Source organism: Malurus melanocephalus, unplaced genomic scaffold, assembly GCF_030028575.1.
Source record: "Malurus melanocephalus ecotype Western Australia unplaced genomic scaffold, MMel_1.1 scaffold_162, whole genome shotgun sequence".
Taxonomy (NCBI): domain Eukaryota; kingdom Metazoa; phylum Chordata; class Aves; order Passeriformes; family Maluridae; genus Malurus; species Malurus melanocephalus.
Window position 1 is genome coordinate 870,089 of NW_026623394.1, and position 23,402 is coordinate 893,490.

General features: G+C 40.3%; 1 protein-coding gene across 2 annotated transcripts in view; it reads right to left on the minus strand.

Moving 5' to 3' along the window:
- Positions 1 to 1,346: 1,346 nt before the first annotated feature.
- GOSR1 (golgi SNAP receptor complex member 1) overlaps positions 1,347 to 23,402 on the minus strand; it is a 28,818-nt gene continuing 6,762 nt past the window's right edge. For both annotated transcript variants that reach the window (XM_057371975.1, XM_057371974.1), the window contains exons 7-9: positions 12,021 to 12,050; positions 6,240 to 6,322; positions 1,347 to 5,325 (exon numbers count right to left, since the gene is read on the minus strand). In XM_057371975.1, coding sequence (XP_057227958.1) covers positions 5,201 to 5,325; positions 6,240 to 6,322; positions 12,021 to 12,050 — 238 coding nt within the window. In that variant the 3' untranslated portion in view covers positions 1,347 to 5,200. The remainder of the gene's footprint in view (positions 5,326 to 6,239; positions 6,323 to 12,020; positions 12,051 to 23,402) is intronic.

Here is a 23,402-nt window from a genome sequence, read left to right on the forward strand (position 1 = left end):
CACAGCGCAGCTGCCGAGGMGCCGGCAGCTCGCATTTTCTACCTGGAGATGATGGATAAAGGGCTGGCGGTCAAAAACGGCAACACCGACTGTAAACACTGAGGTTTTCTATYAAAACACTCCAAAAACGAGTCCACGTTCAGGGAGGAAACAAAGGCACTCCCGTGAATTCCTGATGGAGTGCTCAGCTCCCTTTGCAGCAGGAAATGTGCCGGTGGAACGGCACCGGGTTCGGGGGAGCAGAGCGGGGTTTATCCATAATTCACGAACACCCAGAGCGCCAGAGCCCGGCAGGAAGGACAGCAGCTCTCAATGCGAGCAGCAGCACTCTGGGAGGCGGATGGTTAAAAATATATACCCTACGCCTGTGCCACGATAAATTATTGACTGTACAGGGAGCTGGGAGAAAGGATTCAGTGCCATTAATAATTTATTTTCTAATCCAAACGAAGATGGAATTTTATGCACCACTTATTACCAGCGCCGCAACTGGAAAAACTCACTGCACTTCCCACTATCGGAAACYGGAGCTGCCTTTCCATTTCCCGAAGTTTTTTTTGAAGTTTCTCCTTTAGCTCGAGACATACAGTCAAAGCCTTCCCCTGGGAAAGCAGCTGGTCACTCCTGAATATTTAGCAGGCATTAAGGATCCTGAGATGTATTTCTGCTTTAAAGCAGCGTTTACAGGCAGAGCACGGAGAAATCCCTCCCMTCGCTCCCAGCTTTGTGCACACAGACAGGGATCACACTGCCAGACAGCTCTGCTCGTCTGAGAAAATAAATCTGGGAGTAAATAAATAAATAAAATCGAAGATTTAGCATTGATTACAAAAACASCAGGGGCAGGTGGATACTTCAGGCATGACAATGCCTGGCTGGAACACCTGAGCAGGGAGGTGGAAAACTACAGGATAACAGACTGACTGTCCTGAAGACAGAAATTCTCAAAGAGTTTTTCCTTTATAACACTTAACCCTAAAGAAAACCATCATCGGTCCACCTGTCAAAGAGCAGCAGGAAAAACCACCATGACAATAATCAGCCTCCTCCCAAGTAGATGAGTCCAGGACTGCACAGAAGAAACACATCCCATCAAACCATTTTGGGTCAGGAAATGTTCCCTCAGATTCGGTATTTGATGTAAAACCAGAGAAATTTGATGTAAAACCAGAGAAATTTGTATGTTCAGGGACAATTCCAAAGTGGTGAGATCAATCTTTCCACATCTTCGCTGAAGCTTAGGTAGGCAAAGATAGTAATGGGGGGAAAGAACCAAGCACCTTGCTTAGAATTCTAATTTATTATTAAATTACATATCAAAGCCTTTTTTTTTTATTTTTAATACATACAGAGAATGCACAATAGGTGAGAACAAAAATAATTACAGTTACAATAGAAGTTTCAAGAACATATATGAAAAGAAAAAAAAAATTCAGAAAGTGCAATCAGAAACTCATTTACAAAGTCTYGGATGTTTTGTGAGAAAGGGCTTTGTTTGGGGTGTAGGGTGTTTATTTACCTGCTTTCCTCAGCACCACACAGACCAACAGCTGCTTCTGGAGTCAGAAAAAAAAACATCACCGCTGGTTCAAATGTGCAGTGACAGGAGAATGAAGGGCACAGAGGGGACTTGCAGATGTCACTGAGAACATGGCTCAGTTTTGGCTCAGTGTGTCTCTCACTGCAGTCTCCTGTCCTGCACATTTCAGAATTCAATTCTGTTTTAAGGAGTTTCAGAATCATTTCCTCTTTCAGCACTGACAGCTGTTACCTCTCCTTCCTGCCTCAAATGAAAGCTTTGGGATAAAACCAGTAAAAATACAAAAAAGGTTATGCCTCGAGTGATCTTGGGAAATGAGTTGCTACATTTAGAGAGTTAAAACTCTCATTTAGTCGTGGCTAAATGAGCTGCACCATCAGAAGTGGTGGGGCAGCCTTGGCTCCCTGTGCAGCAATTTTGGGAAAGCAGCACCTCAGGGGACATAGCCCTGCAGGAAAATCTGTGGACAATTCATCTGACACTTTCACATCACCTAAAAATCTACTTTTGCTCTTTCATTTTCAACACCCAGCATGGAACTGACTCTTCTCACACTAATCTTAAGACCACTCAATGAAAAGGGCTTCTAAAYTACAAATGAAAATTCTGGTTGATTACTCAGCGTCATGAATACAGCAGGAATCTATACCTCACTTTGAAATGCAAAATTCCTGGAATCAATACTGGTTAAGAAAAAAAAATGTTGTGGCTTCTCAGGAAGGGCAAATTCATTTTTTTTCCAGCAGAAGAACAGTGGTCAAAGGCCTGGCACTGCCCTGGGGAGAGGCTACTGCTGTGGGCACCCAGTTCTGGGTGTTGCCCACATGCCATTGCTCTGCTGCAGCAACCAGAGACTGCAGATCAGATAAACATGGAAAAAATAGTCCAAACAAAAGGGATAAAAATATTCCCACCCGTGTGAAGTGTGGCATCAGTGTCACCAACACGATCTTTTGTGCTCCAGTGCCTGGCCAGGTTAGAAGCAGCTGCTTCTCTRGTAGGAAGAATAAAGTAGAAATTCAAAAATTGTGTGTGTGAAACATGCCCTGTAGAAATACATTGTGGATTTCCCCCCTTCATTTCCATGCTCAGCAATGATTTTCTTAGCACAGTTCTTCTGTTTGGTTGAGTTAGGAAACTGCCACTTTGGCAAGAATTGCAGGAATGAGAATTCTTTAACCACTTTTTTTTTTCCCTTGGAGCAGGAGGAACCAAACGGAGAGAACGCATTTAGCAACAGGAGACACACAAACCTGTATTTTGGGATTKGAGGCAGAATACTACAATCCACTGTTTTCATTTCCCAGTCCATTGTTCTGACCACAGCTCCAGGTTGTTAGAGATGAGTTATTAGGCTGATTCTCCTGAATTTTGGAAGCCTTTCCCTGGGCCAGATGCAAACACGCCYCTCCAGGGAGAAGAGCACAACACCCGCTCCCTCTGCCAGATGATGATGAAGGGAAAACTCCAAAGATAATTAAATGGATTTTTCAACACAAAACCGACTCAAAACSAACACAAACAAAAACCATGGAGGGGCTGCCAACACTGAAACCGTTTCCAGTAAAGCTTTATCAGAGATAATTCAGCATATTTCCATTATTTTATACTAAAATATATCAGTTCCTCCATAACATTTTCATAACATGAAAAATCAATTATGTTTACATATTTATTATAATCTACATATYTTCCATAGCAGCTTTTTCACAATAAGATTAAATATATGCACCAAATAATCAGTTAAGTCCAATAAAAAGACTTGTTATAAGATTAAATAAATGAATTTATTTACGGTACTGCAGATCTTATATTGCCAACTATAGAGCAACCAAATCCTACAAATCCTAAACAGATGCACAAGTGCTGATCAGAGTCCCTTAGGGTGGAGGAGGAATCAAAGAAAAGGCAACAGGGAGAAGAAGTTTGATCTCCCAACACACAGACCCATTAATAACCCTCCTTTATCCATCAAACCTTTTCATAAACCCCTTTAATAAACACTTCATCTCCAAATGGGAACATTCCCAAATCAACCAAATAATCACCCTTTATTGAAAATACAAGCCCCACRGTTTTACACGTATTAATTCCAAATGCTTCCAAATCCCAGCGGCAGGATGGCTGATTAGAAGCCTTTGTTGACTTTTTAGCACAGGGTTATTAAGTCTGCAAAGAAGCCTTTAAATCCAGATATTTGGGGTGTAACAGTGTGGRTTTACACAGTACACAGGCACAAGTCTCTACTCCCCCCAACTCACAGACACTATAAAATGAAGTAAAAAACTGTGTCTGTCCCCCTGGACTCTGTTCCAGAGGAGAACCTGGGGGCTGGGTGAYGTTTGTGGGTGATGGGATCTGTTAGGAGCACTGTAAGTGGATTGTGAAAAGAGTTAATCAGGTTCTTAGAAAGGTATTTCAGTGCCAAGGCTTGAATTTATTGGGTTATGATATGACAGATGGAAAAGTGCTGTTGAAAGAGCAGAAAAATCCGTAATGAGGGAACCTGCAGTATCAAAGCCACTGCAGATGTCAGCTTTGTTTAGAGACACCAACACAACAGGGTTCTTTTTGCCTGTCTGGGCCAAAAAGAGGTGGTTTTCCCCCCCAAAGAATGGTAAATAATACTTGTTTTACTATTTATACATTCAGCTCTTTGCTAGGAGGAGCTATGTCCAAAACCTTTGCTCCCAGACACAYTTGCCTCAGGTAGAACCATCACCATTTTCATTTCCAATCAACAGTTTAGATCATACCCTTCTTACTGCACTACCAGAATAACTTTATCTAAATTACAGTATAGACTTTGTAAACTGCTCATCGTGTCTTTATCAAGATCTTTATGATGCCAGCCAAAATCCAAGTATTTGCACCCAAAAGATTCCTTTAGATGAACTCATGTTTGGTCACTTTTCGGATGACTGAACACTTGAGTAAACAGCTGCTGGGACACTGTGCTCCCTTTTTACACAGGGGGACTTTGTCAGTCCCTTTAAAGCCACAAGAATTCTTCTGATCTCCCTCAGAGGGTACTTGATTCATATTCTGTGCAAAAAGCGAACAGAACCCTCCTTTTTCTTTTTTTGTTAACTTCGAGGAATTTGTGTGAAGCACAGTTTTCACAGCACGAATTTATGCAGAAAATAACTAGAACCTCACCCAGGAGTTAWAAAGAATTACAGAACACGTATTTAGTAGTAAAGCAACCTGAAGGCTTAAAGCTGCAATATTCCTCTCACAGGGTGAAATTCAGTGCTGGGCTGGGATTAGAGGGAAAAGCCTTCCTGCTGAGCTTSCACCCAAGACAAACTTAATCTTTTCCCACTCAGCAGCCAGCACCAAACTCTGCTGAGCACTGGAACTGTTCCCCCAGTGCTGGTGAAGCATCCCATGGGCACTTAACCTCGCAGTGAGAAAGGGAATTAAAAGACAAAACAAATCCCACCAAATTTAACCCAAAGGAAGAGGAGGAGAAACACTGCAGCTTCAGCCCAAGCCCAGTGTCACAGTCTACCATCRGGAGCTCCAGACATCATGCTGACAGCCCCAGCCACGGCGAGCAGGCTGTGGAAGTCTGACGCTTCCCCCACTCGCTTTTCCTGGRCTGGGAGGAGGGAAGGTGGTGATGAGTTTGAGCAGAGTCCAGGGGGGGAACATCCATCAATGGAAAGCGTACAACAGCAGTAGGATGGTGCAGACACCGATCACGCCGCCCAAAATGAGGGAATCCCGTCGCTTGCGGAGGTTGATCCTTTGGATCAGGCTGTTCACTGCTGGGAAACGGTCTTGGAGGAGTCTGGGTCAAGGTCATAGCAGCAAACAGTGAATTCACCAAGCCCCAAAGCCTGGAGGTGGAAATGCCAGCACTGCAAGAAAGGCAGAGCTACTCCCAAGSTGGAGCAGTAAAACTGATGGATGGGAGGATTGCAACTGCACTGCACTGATTACAGACCAGCAGAGAAAAGGGAGCRGCCCAGAGCTCACATTCACATTGAATTCACCACCTGATCACCTCAATTACCAGCATTTTAATCGTCAGTATGTGAGGCTTAGTTACTTTCACTAATTGTGTTTAAATGAGAATGGGGAAAAAAAAATTGGGGCGGTTACATAAAACATCTGTGGAATTTCTTCGATGGGAATCTGTTACTGGTGAAGGGAGCAACCAAAGGCATTTGAAAAAATAGGAAAACCACAAACATGCCTGACYTAACAACGTGGCACAGTCTTTAGCCCTGAGACAGAATATGCACAGAACTCAACAARCCAGAATCTTAATTAATAACTGCAAGAGTGTGACACACAAGAGGATACTCAGGCCCTGACTGCTTTTAGCTGTAAACCACAGCAAGCAGTGAGCAACTTCAGGTTTTTGAAAGCAAAAAGCAAGAAATGAAACAGAATTATACTTCCACAAGAACACACAGCAGGGAAGACCACAAAATGTTGTTGCAGATGTCTACCTGAAAATTACGTGCGGTGCCCAAATTTGACCAAAACCAACTTATTCACAACATTTGCCATAAAGATGCTTCAGTCAGATTATCAAGTGAGACTGATAAAACCTGTCCATATTGTCACTGATGACAATATAGGTCACAGAGCCACTGACATTGCTGATCCCCCAAATGACAGAGTGAAAATTGTACCATCACTCTTCTTACGCACCGGCAGCACCGATTTTTAGGAAAAAGGATACTTGCCAAGGTATTCATCTTGCTTTGTATTGACTTCAACATCCCTCTCTGCGAAGTCATATTTTCTTTAGTTGCCATGGCAATGCTGGGGGAAAGAAAGAGGATCAAGTTGTTGGTGCTAAGAATAATCCACAGCTCACACAAGAGGAGAACAAGCAGGCAACGCTTCTTCAGAGGACAATGAATGAGGTGAAGCAACATGAATGAAACCACAATTTTCCCATTAATTTCTACCCTTTGCAGTTAAGTGATTTCAGTTTTATAGAAGCTGTCAACAGTGGGAAACACTGAGATTTATTGAGACAGGCAGGGTTTGACTTTTCTCCTCCAGCCCCAGTGAAAACTGGCATTACCTTACAAGCAACATAAGAATTATGCTCTCATAGCTGAAGTTTTAAATTTAGAAGTTTGTTTCACTTCTAATGACGCTTCCATCACAGCACAGATAAAATAAATTTCTGAGATTTGSTCCAAATTAAGAATGTCCCCCACGGTATGTACGTTTTAGTTTTCTTTGTTTCTTTACTAATACATGCSCAAGCTGTGTTTTATCAAATATAAGAACCCAACAGAGGTGAACATAAAATAGGATTTCCCATTTCAAATTTAATATGTTTTGGAGGYCAGGAAGAAAGCAACTGTGCTCTTAAAAATAAGATATGAAATGAAGATTATAAAGAATTGCTCAGCTGACAAAGTTTGGGCTCTGAAGACAGAGCCTAAGAAAAAAAATATGGCAAATACTTGCTCTCCTTGCTGGCATGTGTTTTAAAAACACATAAAGCAGGGCATAAATACAACAAGGCTGGATAATAACTCAGAAAAGTCACCTCTACTGCTGTCAACTTCATCTACAGGAATAGGAATGATTAAAACAAGTCCTTGGATGAGTTTGTGAGCCTTAAATATGGAGAGGAAATGTTCTGGAGGAGTTAAAGTTAASTGGAACAACACAACACAACAGAACAGATAAATATAATAAAAGTAAGCTAAAGTTGTGATTTCAGAGATAGGAAAATGTGAAATGCTGCTTTTACCTGACACAAACACATAATTTTTCAATACAGATACTTTAGTCCTCTAAAAAAAGCAACAAACTCATAAAACCACTGCAAGTTTGCTGTTGAGAAGAGCACTCAGAGAATTTTGAATTACTAAGAATCAAGTTAGAAAAAAATAATATTTCCTCTCTGCACACAGGAAAGTTTGCTCAGTAACCTACAGATTCTTATCTMCCACCCCCACACTGACTTGGTATTTGTCCAGATGAGGTTTTAATAGAGTGTMTCTCAAAGCACTCCTGAATTAAGTCCCATATTTTTATAAGATGCATCCAATGACTCATTAAGATATCCATTCATTTACAGAAGTGAAAACACACGATGATTGCCAGCTGCTCCTGAGCCACCTCCAAGATGCCTTTGGAAATAATTATTCCAAATTACCACAGAACACAAAGTTCCTGCTTTAACACCTGAAGAGTGAAACTGTCYATTCCATATAATAAGGCAGGATGTAAGGGGTTAAGTTTATGTATGACAAGATTGAAACCATTTTCATTTTTTTTTTAATCCAGTATTTTCAAGAATTTAGCTCAAMGGGCTGGGTTTTACTGAAGAGCTCTGAAGGAAAAAAAATTGGGGTAATTACCATTTTTAATATGATACGGTCTAGTAATGAAATGTAATTGCTATATTCATGAACAAGAGTTTAACTGGATTCCAGCTCCTATTAGCAAATCAAAATTCAAGTAAAAAGCAATGTTGTTCATGTGTAATTTGATTATTCAAACCTTGAGCTGGTTTATCTAAGCCTTTAGATCTGTAAAGGAGATTATTAAATTTAAGGAGCAGMAGAGAACAGAATTCCTGGGGACCAGTCCAGGCCTTGGTCTCATGTCTTGAGCACTGCAGCATCCTCATATCCTTCATCAGACAGTTTTGGTTTCATTCCCATCCCTAACATATGTTCATTGACTTGCTGCTGCCATTGCCTCACTGACAAATGCATATTTTAAAAAATTAATCACATTCTTCCCATTCACAATATTGGCCCCATTTAGTCACTCCCCAGCACAATCCCCTCGGATCACCACGACCTGGTTCTGATGTTTTGGAACTCGTGCGCAACCTTTACGATAAAAAGATGAAAYATTTCTTACTGGAATGGAGATGACCCCGATTTAACATTTCACTTGGAAACCAGCAGGAACTATTCTCAGTGCTGCACTGGCTGGAACTACCAGAGCTGGGTRTAAACCAAGTTTCTAAAACCAGATGGTATCTGGCCTGCTCTCTATATTTAATATTAAARCCCTGCTCAAGKGCAACGCTCAACATTGCTGCACTASTGGGGAAAAATCCTCTCCTGGCTGAGCCCAAGGTCACAGCCATAAAACACCCACCTATCTCTTCCCCAGATCAGCAGGAGTAGCTCAAATCCCTGTGTTTGCAGCCCTATTSTGTCCAAATTTCTCCCCCATTCCAAGTCCGATTGTTCAGTGGGAATGCAAGCGGCCAAATCTCCCTCAGAAGCAAACCCGGCTGATATTTGCACTAAGTTTGCTGTTTTCACTGGCATAAAAACTCCAGGGTAATAAACACTTCCAGGCATTATCCCAGTTGGACAAGTTTAACACRCAGAGATACACTTTGAATGCTGCCTGACTTGGAAGCGAAGAGTTTTGACTTAAATAAATGTTTAAGCTGCTGTTATTTCACCCCATGCTGCAGCCGCATCCATCCAATGTCACCGAGGGAAATGTACCAAAAAATCAACTTCTGGCTTCACCCTTTGAGACACATCAGTCAAATCTATACTGCTGGAGAACTAAACTCTAAAGAACTAAACTCTAAACAAAACTCTAAACAAGCTGTGTTATTAAAAATCAAATAATTCGTGTATTACTGGAACTCCTGCTTCATTTTGCATGCCATGAATCATACTTGCTCATTGAAATTCATGACAAGGTCTATGATTAAGGGGAATGGACTGTGTGACTGTGCATAGAAATGAAAGCTCCAGGTTGAAATCGGTAAAAATTCTGATTGCATCATTTATTCTTTGTCTGGAGATRCATTTTTATATTTGCATCTCTGAACATACACACAGGTGTGTGTATCAATGCATAGCTGCACGCACAACCTTGCAAATGACTTTAAAGAYTTTTGGGTGTTTTGATGAAGCCTAAGATGAGAASAAACATTTTCCCAGAAATCCAACCRTTTTGCCTCCWCACTATGGCGAGGTGGTTGTGAAATGAGAGAATTATCAAAATGTAGATCATTCCATTCTCAAAAGTCAACACTCAACATAGCTGAGTTTTTCCCTTTTATTCAATCCTAATTACTACCTAAAGAAATAGCCCAAATATGTAAGGAGATGACATTTAAAAAATGAAATCTATGGCTTTGGTCTGGCTCCAGTCCAATCTGTCAATATAAAAACAGACAGGCCAGGCCTCGGAAACAGAATTACAATAAAATCCTAAGAACTTGTCACACTGTGAATGCAAAACTATAAAAAATATTCCAACTGAGCCAACAGAAAAACACAAGTTGTTGGAAAACAAAAAATAAATGGCTTGCTATTTTGGAGAAGTGATAAATGTTTGAAAATGAAAACCTGAGAACTCCAAACATATTAAGCAAAATCTCTGCTTATATTTAAATCTGGCCAAGAGAAGTGAACGCTGTTCCAAAAGAACTGCAGTACAAAGTATCACATCCCACTCGCTTCTGGAGAGAAATATGCTGCAGTAAGAACCCCACGTCACGTAATTCATTTAAAAATTGATTAAAAGTTTAGTAATAACGCCACATCTGGACTGACAGCCCTGCTCATTGCTTTAGTTACTGAATCATTTCAGCTTAGGTGCCCATTTATTCCCTGGCACGGAGGTTTGCTCTGTGGAGGACCACGCAGAGGAAGAGTCAGACTCCTCAGTTCTCTTCCTGACAGAAAATCAGAGCRAGGGGATCACAATTAGAGGCTGTAGCTCGTCAACAAAAACCACTGCACACACAAAAATATGCTTTCCAGTGTTTAGAATCACTGCTCAGCAACAACCCCTAAGGAAATGRAAGTGTGAAGTGTGGAGGAAATAAAACGTGATTTCCAGGCTWGCTTAATTAAAAAATGAGTAATGAACTGCAGCAGATGTAAACCTGGAAGACAGAGCAGTTAGAGTAGCCAGAATAAGCTAATTACATCTCAAGGAATCTGTCCTGAAACAGCTTCTCCTGCACAATTCCCTCTTTTATTTGGGTTACAATAGATAAAGCAATTGATCAGTTGGGTAAACTTCCATCTGGTGAATTCACTTTGAAGGCAGCAGGATTTGCCATCAATTAATGTCACACCCAAACACTTGCCATTAGTCCACAAGAATAAAGAGTTCAACAAAAAATTCACCCTGGTTTCAGTAGAAGCAGAATTCAACTCAGATATAAACGGAATTACATTTCCTACTCAATGTAGTTACTAAATAAGCTCTTTTTGTACCAAAACACTGTAGAACATTTTTGGCAACAACCAGAGCAAGAATTTACTATGGATAACAAACGGTGCAAGGTTGAGAGCTCTGAGCTCCTCTGATGACACAGAATCAAGAATGACATAATTACAAATAATTTTGCAGGATATTAAGAGAAATAAATGACCATATGCTGTTTGATGCTTTGCTTACTGGAATGGCAGCAAAGAAGAAATTCACCAAATCTTGCACATTTTTGAGAAGTAGGGCTACAAACATGGCAATAAAGGAGAGGATTTTAGTGAGGAAAGGAGCAGAACCCAAAGTAAAACAAATACAGCTGGGCTAAATTTGACAAATATTTTTGTGAGGATGTGGTTAAATTGTACCCACATTTTCAGGTATTATTGCACTGATCACTTCTGGTTCATCACTGCACATTAATGTGGTTTAACACATTCTTCCCCTGTGTTAATTATCCTGAGCCCACTGTGGGTACTTAAGCCAGCCAGCCCTTAATGCACACAGCCTTGCTGCACCTCTAATTACTCTTTTTGGTCACTTATGTCAGTACATGCATTATCTGAAAGCATATCTGGCTTTCTTTCTTCTCTTTTTAAAATTCTTTCTTTTTGTTTGGTTTTTGTTTTATCTTGTTTTGTTCTAATGCAATACTCTAAAGTTTAATATAATTAAATCGGGCATTATTATAGTTTGAGTTATTGGTTTGCAAAAGGTCAGCTTGAGAAGGGCACAGATGAAAAGTAATTTATGATGCTAAGGTTCTAAAAGGTCTAAATCAGTTTAAGAAGGTATCACTCAAGTGTTCAAACAACGTAAAAACCCCAAAAGATTAATAAATATACAACAGCAATAACCTCTCAAGCAGTTCTGGTAAAAGACCTTACCAGTATCAGCTGCACACCAGGTGCTGAATATTCTGAATACATTGAAAGATTACAGAAAATCAGGATTTGGATGAGTGTCACTGTGAGAAAAAACATCTTGACCACTGGAAGAGCCCTCAACAGCTCAACCTGAGATTCCCTCTGCTCCAAAGGTGATTCACCTTTGAACAGAAACCCAAATTTTCTAAGCTAGGATGAATAAAATATTTAAGTAACACTCTTATGTCAATATTGAATAGAAAAAACCCAACCCTAACCCACCAGCAATTCATTRTAATACTGCCAAGGAGATGGAAACAATACAGTTATTGTATAAATACAGTGACAGATATATTTAGATACAATTTAATGGAAACGCTGATTGTAGGGATAATAATGAAAATTTTTACATTCATTCCTACCTTATTGTTTCTTCTATCAGTCGATCTGAGCTGAAAACCAAAAGAAAAAAAAAACAAATTAAAAAAAGGAACAAGCACTAAGGACTACTTTAGATCATTAATCAATGTTCGCCATCATCATCTTAATAAATTTGCCCTTAGAATCTTTTATTTCTGGATGTTTTTGCTACTCCATAGGTTTGGTTTATACAGAGTTTGGAGAAGATGCACTGGAGTATCCTCTGGAGCAGCATTTCCTAAGTAGCAGAGCAGTAAGAGCAGCTGCTCAGAACACATAAAGCACTGAGGAGACAGAAAAGGGGAATTGGCACCATGATTTACAGAGAACTGTTTGGAAAGGACTGTCAGAGAAGGGAGTACCTAATTTTATTGCTTTTTAACCCTGCCCACCCCTTCCAAAAATGTCAGTAATGATTGAAAAGCWGAGACTTGGGTCCATCTCACAACCCTGCTCTGGGTTAGTTCCCCAAACACTGGGTTATGCTGCTTAATGAGGCAAATTCCTTCTGTGGCAACACMAGCTGGGTGAGAACTGAACTTATGGGAACACAGCACACACCACGTGTCAGAGAGCCCTGGGTGACACGTGCCCCTGCCCTCCCTGCCACACATCGATCCCATTTCTGTGCAGCATCCCTGGGARAAGGGCAGCCTAAAACCCAGCACCAGAGAGGACATTTCATTTAAAAACCGGACACGCACCATTCAGGGGAGTAATCAGATCCTCACAAGACTGCAGCTATTTCTCCTTTTCCATACTGAACTTTCACACAGGGTTTTAATCACTGCTTTGCAGCCAGTTGTGAAAGGCCAGGAAAACATCTCTTGTTACAGCAATCAATAGCTCCAACGTAACCCTGACACRGAATAGGTGAGTGCATTCCTGCTTCCCATAGTGCAGGAACAACRGTGCATCCCTGCAACTGCTCTGTTTACCCCACAGCTTCATACAAATTCCTGCAGAATAACTACAAAATAATTGAGTTTGCCGTTTGAGGAGGAAATCAACCTGACAGAATAGTTTTATGTTGGCTACAGCTTTCAGGATTAAATCAGAATTTATTGCTTCCAAACGAAGAGACACCGAAAGGGCATGGCCGTCTCCATCTTCCTCCCTCCTCATTCCAAGTGTTTTGCCACTCGGGAAGGGAAGGTACTGCCAGCCCCCAGCACAGCACAGCTCTGCCTCTGACTCAGCCAGAGCTGCCTGATTTGGAACTTTTCTTCTTCCCACAGAAATTCTGGAGACTCCCCCCACTCAGCTCCAGCTGGGGGTGCAGTGAAGGAGAGCGCTGGGCAGTGTAACCTTTTCAGGAAGGGGGGACAGGCGAACAAAATCACTTTATTTGCCTGTGAAGAGGAGTGAAAACATGAAAGTTGCTATTTCAGGCTGTCCACGAATGAAATATAGACACAGAACAGAGCACTAAAAATATTTTGCTCAATTTTAAGCTGCCAGGGACTCGACTGGGGCAGCAGACTGGAGCTAYGCTCTCCAGGATTCACAACGTTGGTTTAAGCAAATAAAACCAGTTTTATTCGCTGTGTGGTATTTATTACACTGGCACAGAGAAGGAAAGCACGCTGGCTGCATACACAGAATGATGGCAGCAGTCTCACAGCATCTCCCAACGTCCCCAAGTCAGGCAGAACAAAAAAGCAATGCATTAAAGATTTCTGCAATCGCTGAGTCTCCAAGATGCACAATCCAGCTGRGAACGTGCCTTTCATAGATAGTCTCTAACAGACAAGGGTGTTATGTGGGCAGGGCATAATAAGAATAAACTGCAAAAGCATTAGAAAACAGCCTGAAAAGCAAGAGCAGTGCATAAGAATGAATCATTTTTTAAAAAAGGTTTGATTTCTTTTTTAATTTATCAATGAAAAAGTATCAAAAGCATTGCTGGAAATAGGTTGCACTTAAAAATCATCTGTGGAAGAAAAGATTGCTAGCATAGCCCTACCAAAAAACCTGCCTCAGAAAAATCATTACCAGCTTTTTGTCCATTTAACTGATGAAATTACAGTACTTTTATGTTGATGAACTGAAGATGACAGAGGAGCTGAACAYTTTTACAGACCTCAAGTGAACTAGGATGTTCTCCAAGGCTTTTAGAGCACAAAAATTAGTCTTGCCAGTTAGCAGCAGAGACACTCACTGCTTTTTATGTTAGAGAAAGCTATAGTTGGGCAGTTTTATTACTTAGTCAGAGGCATAAAGACAAAAAGTTATTTTAAAAGCTTCAGATTAAATTATACTGCGTTATTTTTATATGTGCKTGTATGTTTATAGACACACAAAAATAAACCCTGGAAATGTGGCTACCTGTAAAATGATGACAGAAGGTAATAAAAATGTRCAAACCAGTAATAACCAGTTCTCAACACCAACACACACAGGCATGAGCTGCAAATGCAAACTCCAGGCATTTACCAGGCATCTGAAGCCTCAAGATTGGTATTTCTCAACTTACATGGAGTCTCTATAACTCTTTAAAAGAATGAGATGCACAGGAATTTTCTTCAGAATGAAGATATGAAAGTAAGGGCAGACTTAAAGGAAGCACAGATTTATTAAACACAGCTTCCAGTGTGTTCTCTCCACCCCAAGAAGTATCAGCTCTTGAGAGGATTTCCAAACCCATCCCTCCTTGCAAGGTGAACAAACCCCACAGGAAATGGTCACGACATTAAAATCCCTGATATTCTGACAAAGGAACGGGAACATTGCGGGGATTTGATGTGCAGATTTGGATTCCTTGGCAAACACAGATTGTAAAGTTCACTCGCAGTGACACCCAAACAGAAGCATCTGTTTCATTCATTTTACAGCTCATAACCATAAAAATAAGTCAGATTTAAGAAAGATCAAGAACACAAAGTACAACAGGGCTCAGAGACTCAAGGGAAGTTAGCAGATCTCTGACTATTAATAACCTGTTCTCCACAAATAGAAGCTGTTCTCACAATTAAAAATAATGTTCATTTCAATCGTTTGCCAGAATAAAAAAATAACATTGAACCAGGCAACTGTGCTTAACAATCAAAACACTACAAAAAGAAGCTCCKAAATTAAAATCTATTGACTTTGTTCTTCTGCTGTCCAAGCAGAGACAACAAATGCAGTGGACATTTCCTCATGAACATCCAAGCAAAAGATGGTTGTGGGCACTATTAATCTGACTTGCCATCTGTTTCAATAAGCTCTGCATTTTCACCTGTCCAGACAAAGCCACTTAAAAATACTCCACAAAAGAAAGGCTGGAAGATGCTGAGGCAATCACCTCCTGTAAGGAATGGCACAAACCCAAGAGCAGCAGCCATGCATATGAAATCACCAGGCCTCCGTGCAACTGCTGCCTGCAGAAGAATGCACAGCTTGTCTTTTAAATATGCAGACAGGTAAATTAATCTGCAGGAGAAATTAAGTGAAAYATGCCTCCAAGATAGAAAAGAGTCCTCCCCATCACATCAGGATTTTGAAACTAAAAGAAAGCCTTTTGTGCTGTTTTTAAGGCAAATCACTGTGTCTGTACTTAAATAAAATTCATTAATACAGATGAATATTTAGCTGAGKATGGGGCTTCTCCCAGTTTTTATAGATTTTGCTGCTGATACCCAAACCAAGCACTTGCCAGCAGTAAAACTCATCTGCAAACAACTCATTTCAACACGATTTAAACCCTTCAGATGAAATTAAGGGCAATTTTATCACATAGATAATTAAAAAGGGACAGGGGAAACCCTGTAGAATAAACTAAATATAGCACCTGATAACTATTTTCTTCCCTTCATAAAGAGTAACTACAGAAATAATAATTTTACTTTGTACTTTCTCTAACTGCAAAATCAATCATGAAGGCTCTGCTCTTTTAAACTGCCTCCAATAAATCTTCCATATTTTCACAGTCCTGGATCACCAGGCAATGGGGAGCTTCCAGGAATGCAAATCCTAATACAAATATACAGGTTATGAGGCAAATCTGACTTACAGACTCAGTTATTTTCATCATAGTAACAGAATAATAATAAAAAACTACTGTGCACATACACAAAAAAAACCTCAGCTCCAACTCATTTTTTCCTGCTTGTCATCAACGTTTCTTATCATATAAAAAATTCATAAGATCATTAAGCTCTTAAAAAACTTAAGAAGAAGAATGTAAAGCAGAACACTCCCTGTGATAACAACATATTCCAGATTTTATAAGGCTTGCCTCAAGTTTGATTCCATTTAGTTTGAAAGCGGCTAAAGAAGACAAAAATTGGTGTAGAAGTCTATTCATTGAGTAGGACCAATATATTTGACCATGAAGCCCACATCCTCTATTTCCACCCTGAGAAAAGCTGGCTGGCCAAAACCAAAGACATGAGGCAAAACAGGCATTTTCAGGGATGAACAGTTTCCCCAGAGAAACCACTCTGAAAGCAGAAAAATATTCAAATACTGACACAAACTGCTCTCTTTTGTGGGTTTTCTTTGAGTGTTAATTCAAGCACAAATCTGGATGCCAAGGAAATGCAATGTTTTCACATTTTCTGTTGCAGAAGGCAACAATCAAACACAAAACCCAGCACAAACATGAGCATTAATCAATGTATAAATTTGCTCAATGTCATCACACCTACAAAATCTGAACACCTAAGTAAGCTTATTTCYGCACATCACTGCACAGAGGAGTCTGACGCTCAGAAATAATTTGCTTTTCAATAAAAGCAAAGAATCGCTGCAAAATTGGAAAAGAAAAAAGCACAATATCATGTTGGCTTTAATCAATGCAAGCAATTTGTTAAATCTAGAATGAAAGGCACTGGAACAGAACCCATTGCTCTAGGCAAGAGAAAACCAACATTGTCTGGTGCTGAATTTCTTTCCAGATGGAAAGAAATTGTACATGAGGAAAAAAAAAGCCACACAGAAGGCATCCTTTTCACTGTAAGGSAGAATCTGCCAAAGGATTTCCAGGAAAATAATCTGGTGAAACCTACCCCCTCCAACTGCAATCCTGTGACACAAATTCAGCTAAAAATTTGACTTCTAGCTCCATCACTAAGTAAAAACCTCAACAGCTCATCAATTCCAGCAACTTGGACTTTGGATACACCGAGAAAAGCAGTAACACCTGTAAACATATCTACATGTGCAACATAACCAAKAAGAGATCAGTTGTTCTAATTCAGTTTAAAGTACAGTTCAAAGGAGAAATTCTAACTCAGTTTAAAGAACAGCTAAAAGGAGGCAATRAGGACCAAGGGATTTTATTCCTTTGCAGGGAAATCCCTGAGATCAGGGATCYACCTTCACAGGTCTGAGAACACCAACAGGCAGTTTCCAAATGGTATGGCCTGCACCTCCACTGAACTGCGTGGAGTTGTCTGGGAATTATCAACAAAGTGAAAGAACTGTTCCTCTAAAAGAGGAGTTAGCCAAGAAAGCTCTTTGGCATGCAGACGACTGGAGAAAAGTGCCTGAGAGCCCCAAGAGGRTGAGCAGCAGCAATACTTCTTCCTATAATGCAAATCTATAAGGRAATAAGAGCCTTCTCCATAACCTGCAGTGTTCAGTTCACCCAAGGAATGCAAGCAAAAACTTCAAAAATGAGAACAGCTCCTAAATGAAGCACAGCAGCTGGCTGAGCACAAACCCAGTGTTAGGATGGCACCACCAGCCACGAATGAGGCCTCAATTCACGGCTGGGGAAGTTCCTGAAGAGACTGAGCCTCCCATATAATTGTTCCATATTACCCATAGGAACGAAGTGAAGCAAACTGAGGAGGGCAGGCCTTACTGTAAGTCATTATCAGCAACCACAACTGTCAGAACAATTCCAGTAACTTCCTAATGGACTCTATCGGCATTTCCTCAAATTTTACATCTGCACGCAGAGCCAGCCGTCAGTGCCACGGCTGCCTGCATTATTTCCTCTGGTTTAAAACACAGAATTAAGATGGGACCTTTAACTAAAGGGAAAAGCCCTCAAAACCAAGCAACCAGGCTGTGATATCTGACACTGACCTGRCTAAAATCGAGCTCTCCCAGGACAACCTGTCACAGCTGATCTGTTGGGCACACACAGACACCAGAGATGCTCAGCTTACAACAAACACAAGCTGTTTGTAATCTGTGCTGCAACAAAATWGATTGTATCGCTTTTCTAGCTCAGTGTTTTTTGACTAAAGCTTGGCTRAGCTAAAGAACTGTTCTGCTAATTCACATATTCATAAGTAACCAAGAGAAGAGAGAGAACAAGGGGGGACTGTCTTCTAGGAGAGCCCCACCACATAAACAACTTCATAATTAATCTTTTCTTAATTTCTAGTTGGACTAATATAGAAATGAAGCAAGAGGTATCCCTAGGATGACAAATTAACTTTAATACAGTATGAAACCCTAAAACCCACACTGACAGACACGTGTTCTGCTCCCTAACTGCATTTTCACCTGCTGTGGTTTTGAGGGTTTTTTGGGAGAAGCTCTGTGGCTTTCATCCAGGACTTGGCTGAGGTATCTGATTTACAACTCTCTACCTGCCTGTTCATTAAGTTGCAGAAAATAATTCTTAAAGCTGCATAGYTAACTATGCAACATAACAAACACTTGTGGTTCAAAAAGTGCACACAACATTTAAACCATCCACAAGCCCAATTCAGGATGCCATTCRTTAATGGGTAAAGATCTCAGCATTTTTCTTCTGACCCAATTTCCCAGTGTTCTTAGGGCTCTTTTTATCTGAGACTGAACAAGATGCATTCTTCCAGAAGTGCAACTACACTTGGTATAAACAAATCTCTCAAGTGAGAGGAAAACACACTGCATCTTTCAAATCACAACAGAACTAAGGTCCTTGAAAAGTTCTAAACACAACTCTATTATTAGGCTAAAATGAGGGTGCTTTAAGGGGAATTTGGATCTAGTTCTGCTTGGCATCATGGATTTGATAGAACACAAAGATAGCAGCACAGCAACCATTCAGCAGCCAAGAATGAGGAGAACCTACTTCTGATGCATTAGGAGAGGCTGAAATTAAATAAAACTCAAGAATGACATTTATGCAGTAGTGTGGTAACTTTCCAGAGATACACTTTCYATATGAGAAAATGGAAATAATCGCTATTTAACATATCCATACWCAACAAATTGAGTTCAACAACTTGTTTTTACTGGAGGATCCAACAGCAAATAATGAGCAAGAACTTCTGGCCCTAAAGAATAATGAAGTGCACAGCCACACTGACAAAAAAAATGACATGCTGCATTAGAATAATAAAAGTGATTCTCAGATTGCACAAAAGAAATTCTACAAAACTCCACAATTGTTGATTCTGTTGAAAAGCTGCACCTGCTTTTCAGAAGCAACCCATGGAGGAAGGATTTCAGCACTCGTGAAAGCCCTAATTTCAATCCAGACCTTGGAGGGGGGAAGCTGTCCTAGTTAAGAAACAGTGTTGAAAGGCAAGCTAAAAACAAATAAAACATGCATCACCGACTTGTTTATGTCTGAAAGRAGCAAAAAACTTCAGAAGAAACCACAGAGCCCTGAAGTCTGAAGTGYGGTTTTATATCCTTCCCTTTCCCCAAATTAAGAACAAAGTGCTGTTTCTAAGGGAAAGCCCAGAATTGAGAATCAGAACAGAGTTTTAGTCTCAACCACTTTTTTTCCCCCATGATATATTCAGGTAATCTTTCACTCTGTGAGGGTTTTCTCTTTGATTTCTGCAGACATTCATTAAAACCTACAAGAGTTTCCACAGCCACTYACATGGAATTTCACCCATAAACCTTCACTTTTTATACAGATGAAAAGCAAACCATGAGTTTGAAGCTCTTAATGCTCAATGTGTGGCTGCATGCTTTGTCACCTGGATAATTCAGTTTTGTACTGGAAGAGACAAAGGAAATTCCCAAACTAAGCTTTGTGCTGTGTGTGGTGGGTTTGATGTTTTTTTTCATTTTGTGTCCCCATCATTTTAGACATATTGAGGTATAAAAATGTCACAACAGTCATCAGTGTCAGGGAAATTACTGATTACAGTATTGTTAAAGCAATCCAACAATCAGGAAAGCATGCAAATAAACATTGAGACAYAGAATCTTTGGTTAAGTGTTTTGAGGTAGGCTTGGTTTTTTAAGTCCTAAATACCGCACAGGAAGATTAAAAAACATAGTTGATTTTACCATAATGAAACTCAAGCTATTTTTAGAGAAAAAAAAAACCCTCTAAAATCCTGAATTGCTTGGCTGATTTTCACAATCTTTTATTAAGTTATTTATAAATAACAATAATRCCCAAGAGAGCATCTCCCTTCATTGCCTGGAAGCTTTGAACCTCCCCAAATTCTCATTAAGCTACTTCAATAACTTGCTCATACACTCATAGAATTATATACAGTGAAGTTTCTCCTTTTCCAGAAGATGGAACTGGCTCCTTCTCTGAACATRTTTACAATTATAAGAAGAAAACAGCAATTTATGCCCAGTCTGGTGCTGCAGTTGAGTGTATGAGATTGCCAAATGTCATATTCAGTCCAAGACTGTGACACTTCCAGAGTGGCTTTGTGTCCCTCTGCYATGAGCCTTCAGGAGACTTGGAGATAAAACCCATTCAGTCCCAGACAGAGATAAGGCTAAAGGAAAGAATCACTGATGCAATCAAGAAAAAACTCTGCAGCAACAGCAGACAGAGCAGAAAGACAGACTAGAATTGTATTTTGAAACAGGATTACAGGACAAGCTGTTGTGCATCCTTAAGTAAGCCTTTGCAACACCAAAAATCCTCCTTTTCTCAAATCCCTTCTTTGAAAACCGTTTTCTTTGTGCTGCTGCTCAGACAGAGCAGAGTGCTGCCCCAAAAGTCAGAGTTATTCACTGGTAAGGCAGCAAGGAAATTACCACAGCCATCCTGGCACTGGCATACACTGTTAATGCAGCAATTTCTCACTCTTCCTTATTCCAGACACAAAGAAAACAAGCCAATGGTGTTTGGGAAAACAGTGGCACACCACTGCCAGAGCTCTTGCAATTAATGGCCAGCAGAGAGACGTTTTAACCTACATTCCCCAATCCCTCCTTGCACTGTAACTTCCAGTTCAGTGGGCAAAGTGCTGCAGCCCCTTCAGCAGCCCTGCACCCAAACAGCACCAGATCCAGTGAAAACCCTGCAAATCACAGCCATGGAGAGCTCCTCTGTCCTCCCAGGGCAGAGATGTTTGGGTTTTGTTTATGACTGCTAAAYAGCAAAGCAGATTATTCATTACCAAGTGCTGCCTCGGTTAAAATCTGCATTCAAATTAAGAGAATGGAACCACAAGACTGCTGCATTCTGCTCTGACAAGAACAAAAAAAAAAGTTTAATTAAGAGGCAAGTTTGGTAATTAAAAAAAAAAAAAAAAAGYCCTTACTGGGCCTGACTAAAGTGGAACTCAGCAGTTCTGAGGCTGCAGAGCAGGCAGGCAGCAGGCACTCAGGGAAGAGGCTCATCACATTCCTCCCTCCCTGCTGCTTCTCCAGCCACCTTGGGATGGAAAAAGGAATTGGTGAATTAGCTGTTTTTCCTGCATTATCTCTGATTCCAGGAGAAGATGAAGGAGATGCAGGGTGAATTCTGTGTCAGCTGGAGCAGTTACTGCCCAGGCATCTGTGTGTCCTCCCCTGCAATTGGAGGTGAGGGAGGGGATGGGAGGGGAGGCAGCAGCAGTTCTCTGGTCTTAATCCAACCCCAAAGTTCCACTGAAATCCACAGGAGCCTGAGCTGCCACAGCACAGTGAAWGGAAATCAGGGCATGCAGAACAGAGAACAGGGACAACAAAAGGAAAAGAAATTCTATTAAGGTAKAAAACTGGCAGCTTTTTCCCAAAAGATCGAGTCACCTGTAATCAAAAACCTCACAAGGTGTCTCTGCATCTCGTTGAGCTGATTTCTCTCTGCAAATCAGTGCTGAAGTGAAAATTTGTAAGGAAAGACAATATTTAGAGGAAAAACAGTCACCAAGTCACTCCCTCCATTAAGATCTTGCCTGTAYCACCAACAAAGTTTGGAAATATTTTTCCCGGCGATTATTCTCCACTGAATGTGCCCATTTGTGCCCAAACAACAGCAGGAAATTTGAAATAGTTCTGCTGATAACAAAATGCCACAATGAAAGTAATAAAAATATTTAGTACTCCAGAGYACTTCACATAYGTGAAGTACTGCACAAACATTAATTTCTCCTAATCATCCCAGGTATGTATTATTCATAGCACCATTATACAACTGCYGCAGGTTCCTGTTATTTCTTCTGCTCACTTCTCTTATTCCTCCTTTCTCTTTCCCATGCAGCACACGTCCCTCTGATTTGTTTGCTCTCCTCGTTTTCTTCCTTCAGAAAGTTTTTACCCACCTACTCTGGCACCCTGCCCCTCCCTGTGCCAGTTTTAAACATTTGTAATAGTTTTAAACAATATTTTAAGACACACAGGGGTGTCTGAAAACTCACATTAGGTTCATCTCATCTACCTGCATCACTCCAACTAAAGAATTTTTGTTTTAATTTTACTGGATAGATCCACAGGCTGCATAGCAACACTCACCAGAAAAATGCAGTCACATGACAACAATTAAAAACACAGTTAATTATATCTGCATCACACACACACCTGCTTCACCACCAGCCACTTCTTTTAGAAAGGGATAAATGACTAATTTTTGAGTGCTGGAGCTGAGCAATAAAGTAATAATCCCACAGTTACCCCACCATGACACAATTGGTCTGTTTTCACCTAGTTTTACAAGGAATTCATCACAGGTAATAAAATCTGTAWTTTCAATCTAAACTTCTGAAGACTCAATTTTTACACAAACTCATCAGTATCACCTGATATCACTCACAAGTASCAACACAAGGGAAATTTTCACTTGCATACACACACAATATTGCAAATTTAATCAAGCACATTACTTCCTTCTTTGCTGACTTAGACCATAACTCATCAATAACTGCAGAATTTCTCAGGGTAGACTCTAAGTTGACAGAATTGTTTCCTCTGAGGCAGCACTTTTCAGAGCAGTTTTGAAAATGCTAAGCTAGATCTATTCATCAAAAYTGTTTTCTTTAGATGGAAAACAGTTTCAGAAGAAAAAGGATGCTTTGTTTGCACCCCTGGCCAAAAGCATACAAAYAGAGAAGATGAAATACCTTTAGGGAATGGGACACAGCCAAGAAAACAAGCTCTCAAAAATGAACAGCAAACATGACCACTCTAGATTGRGTATTTCTATAAGCATCTGACATGCCAAGAAGTCCAAGGTATTAAGTAAAAACATTAACAGGGCATCAGTATTTAACAAGATCTGTCTGCCAGCTTTATTTTAATTAATAGGAATTATTATTTTATTTAAAAAA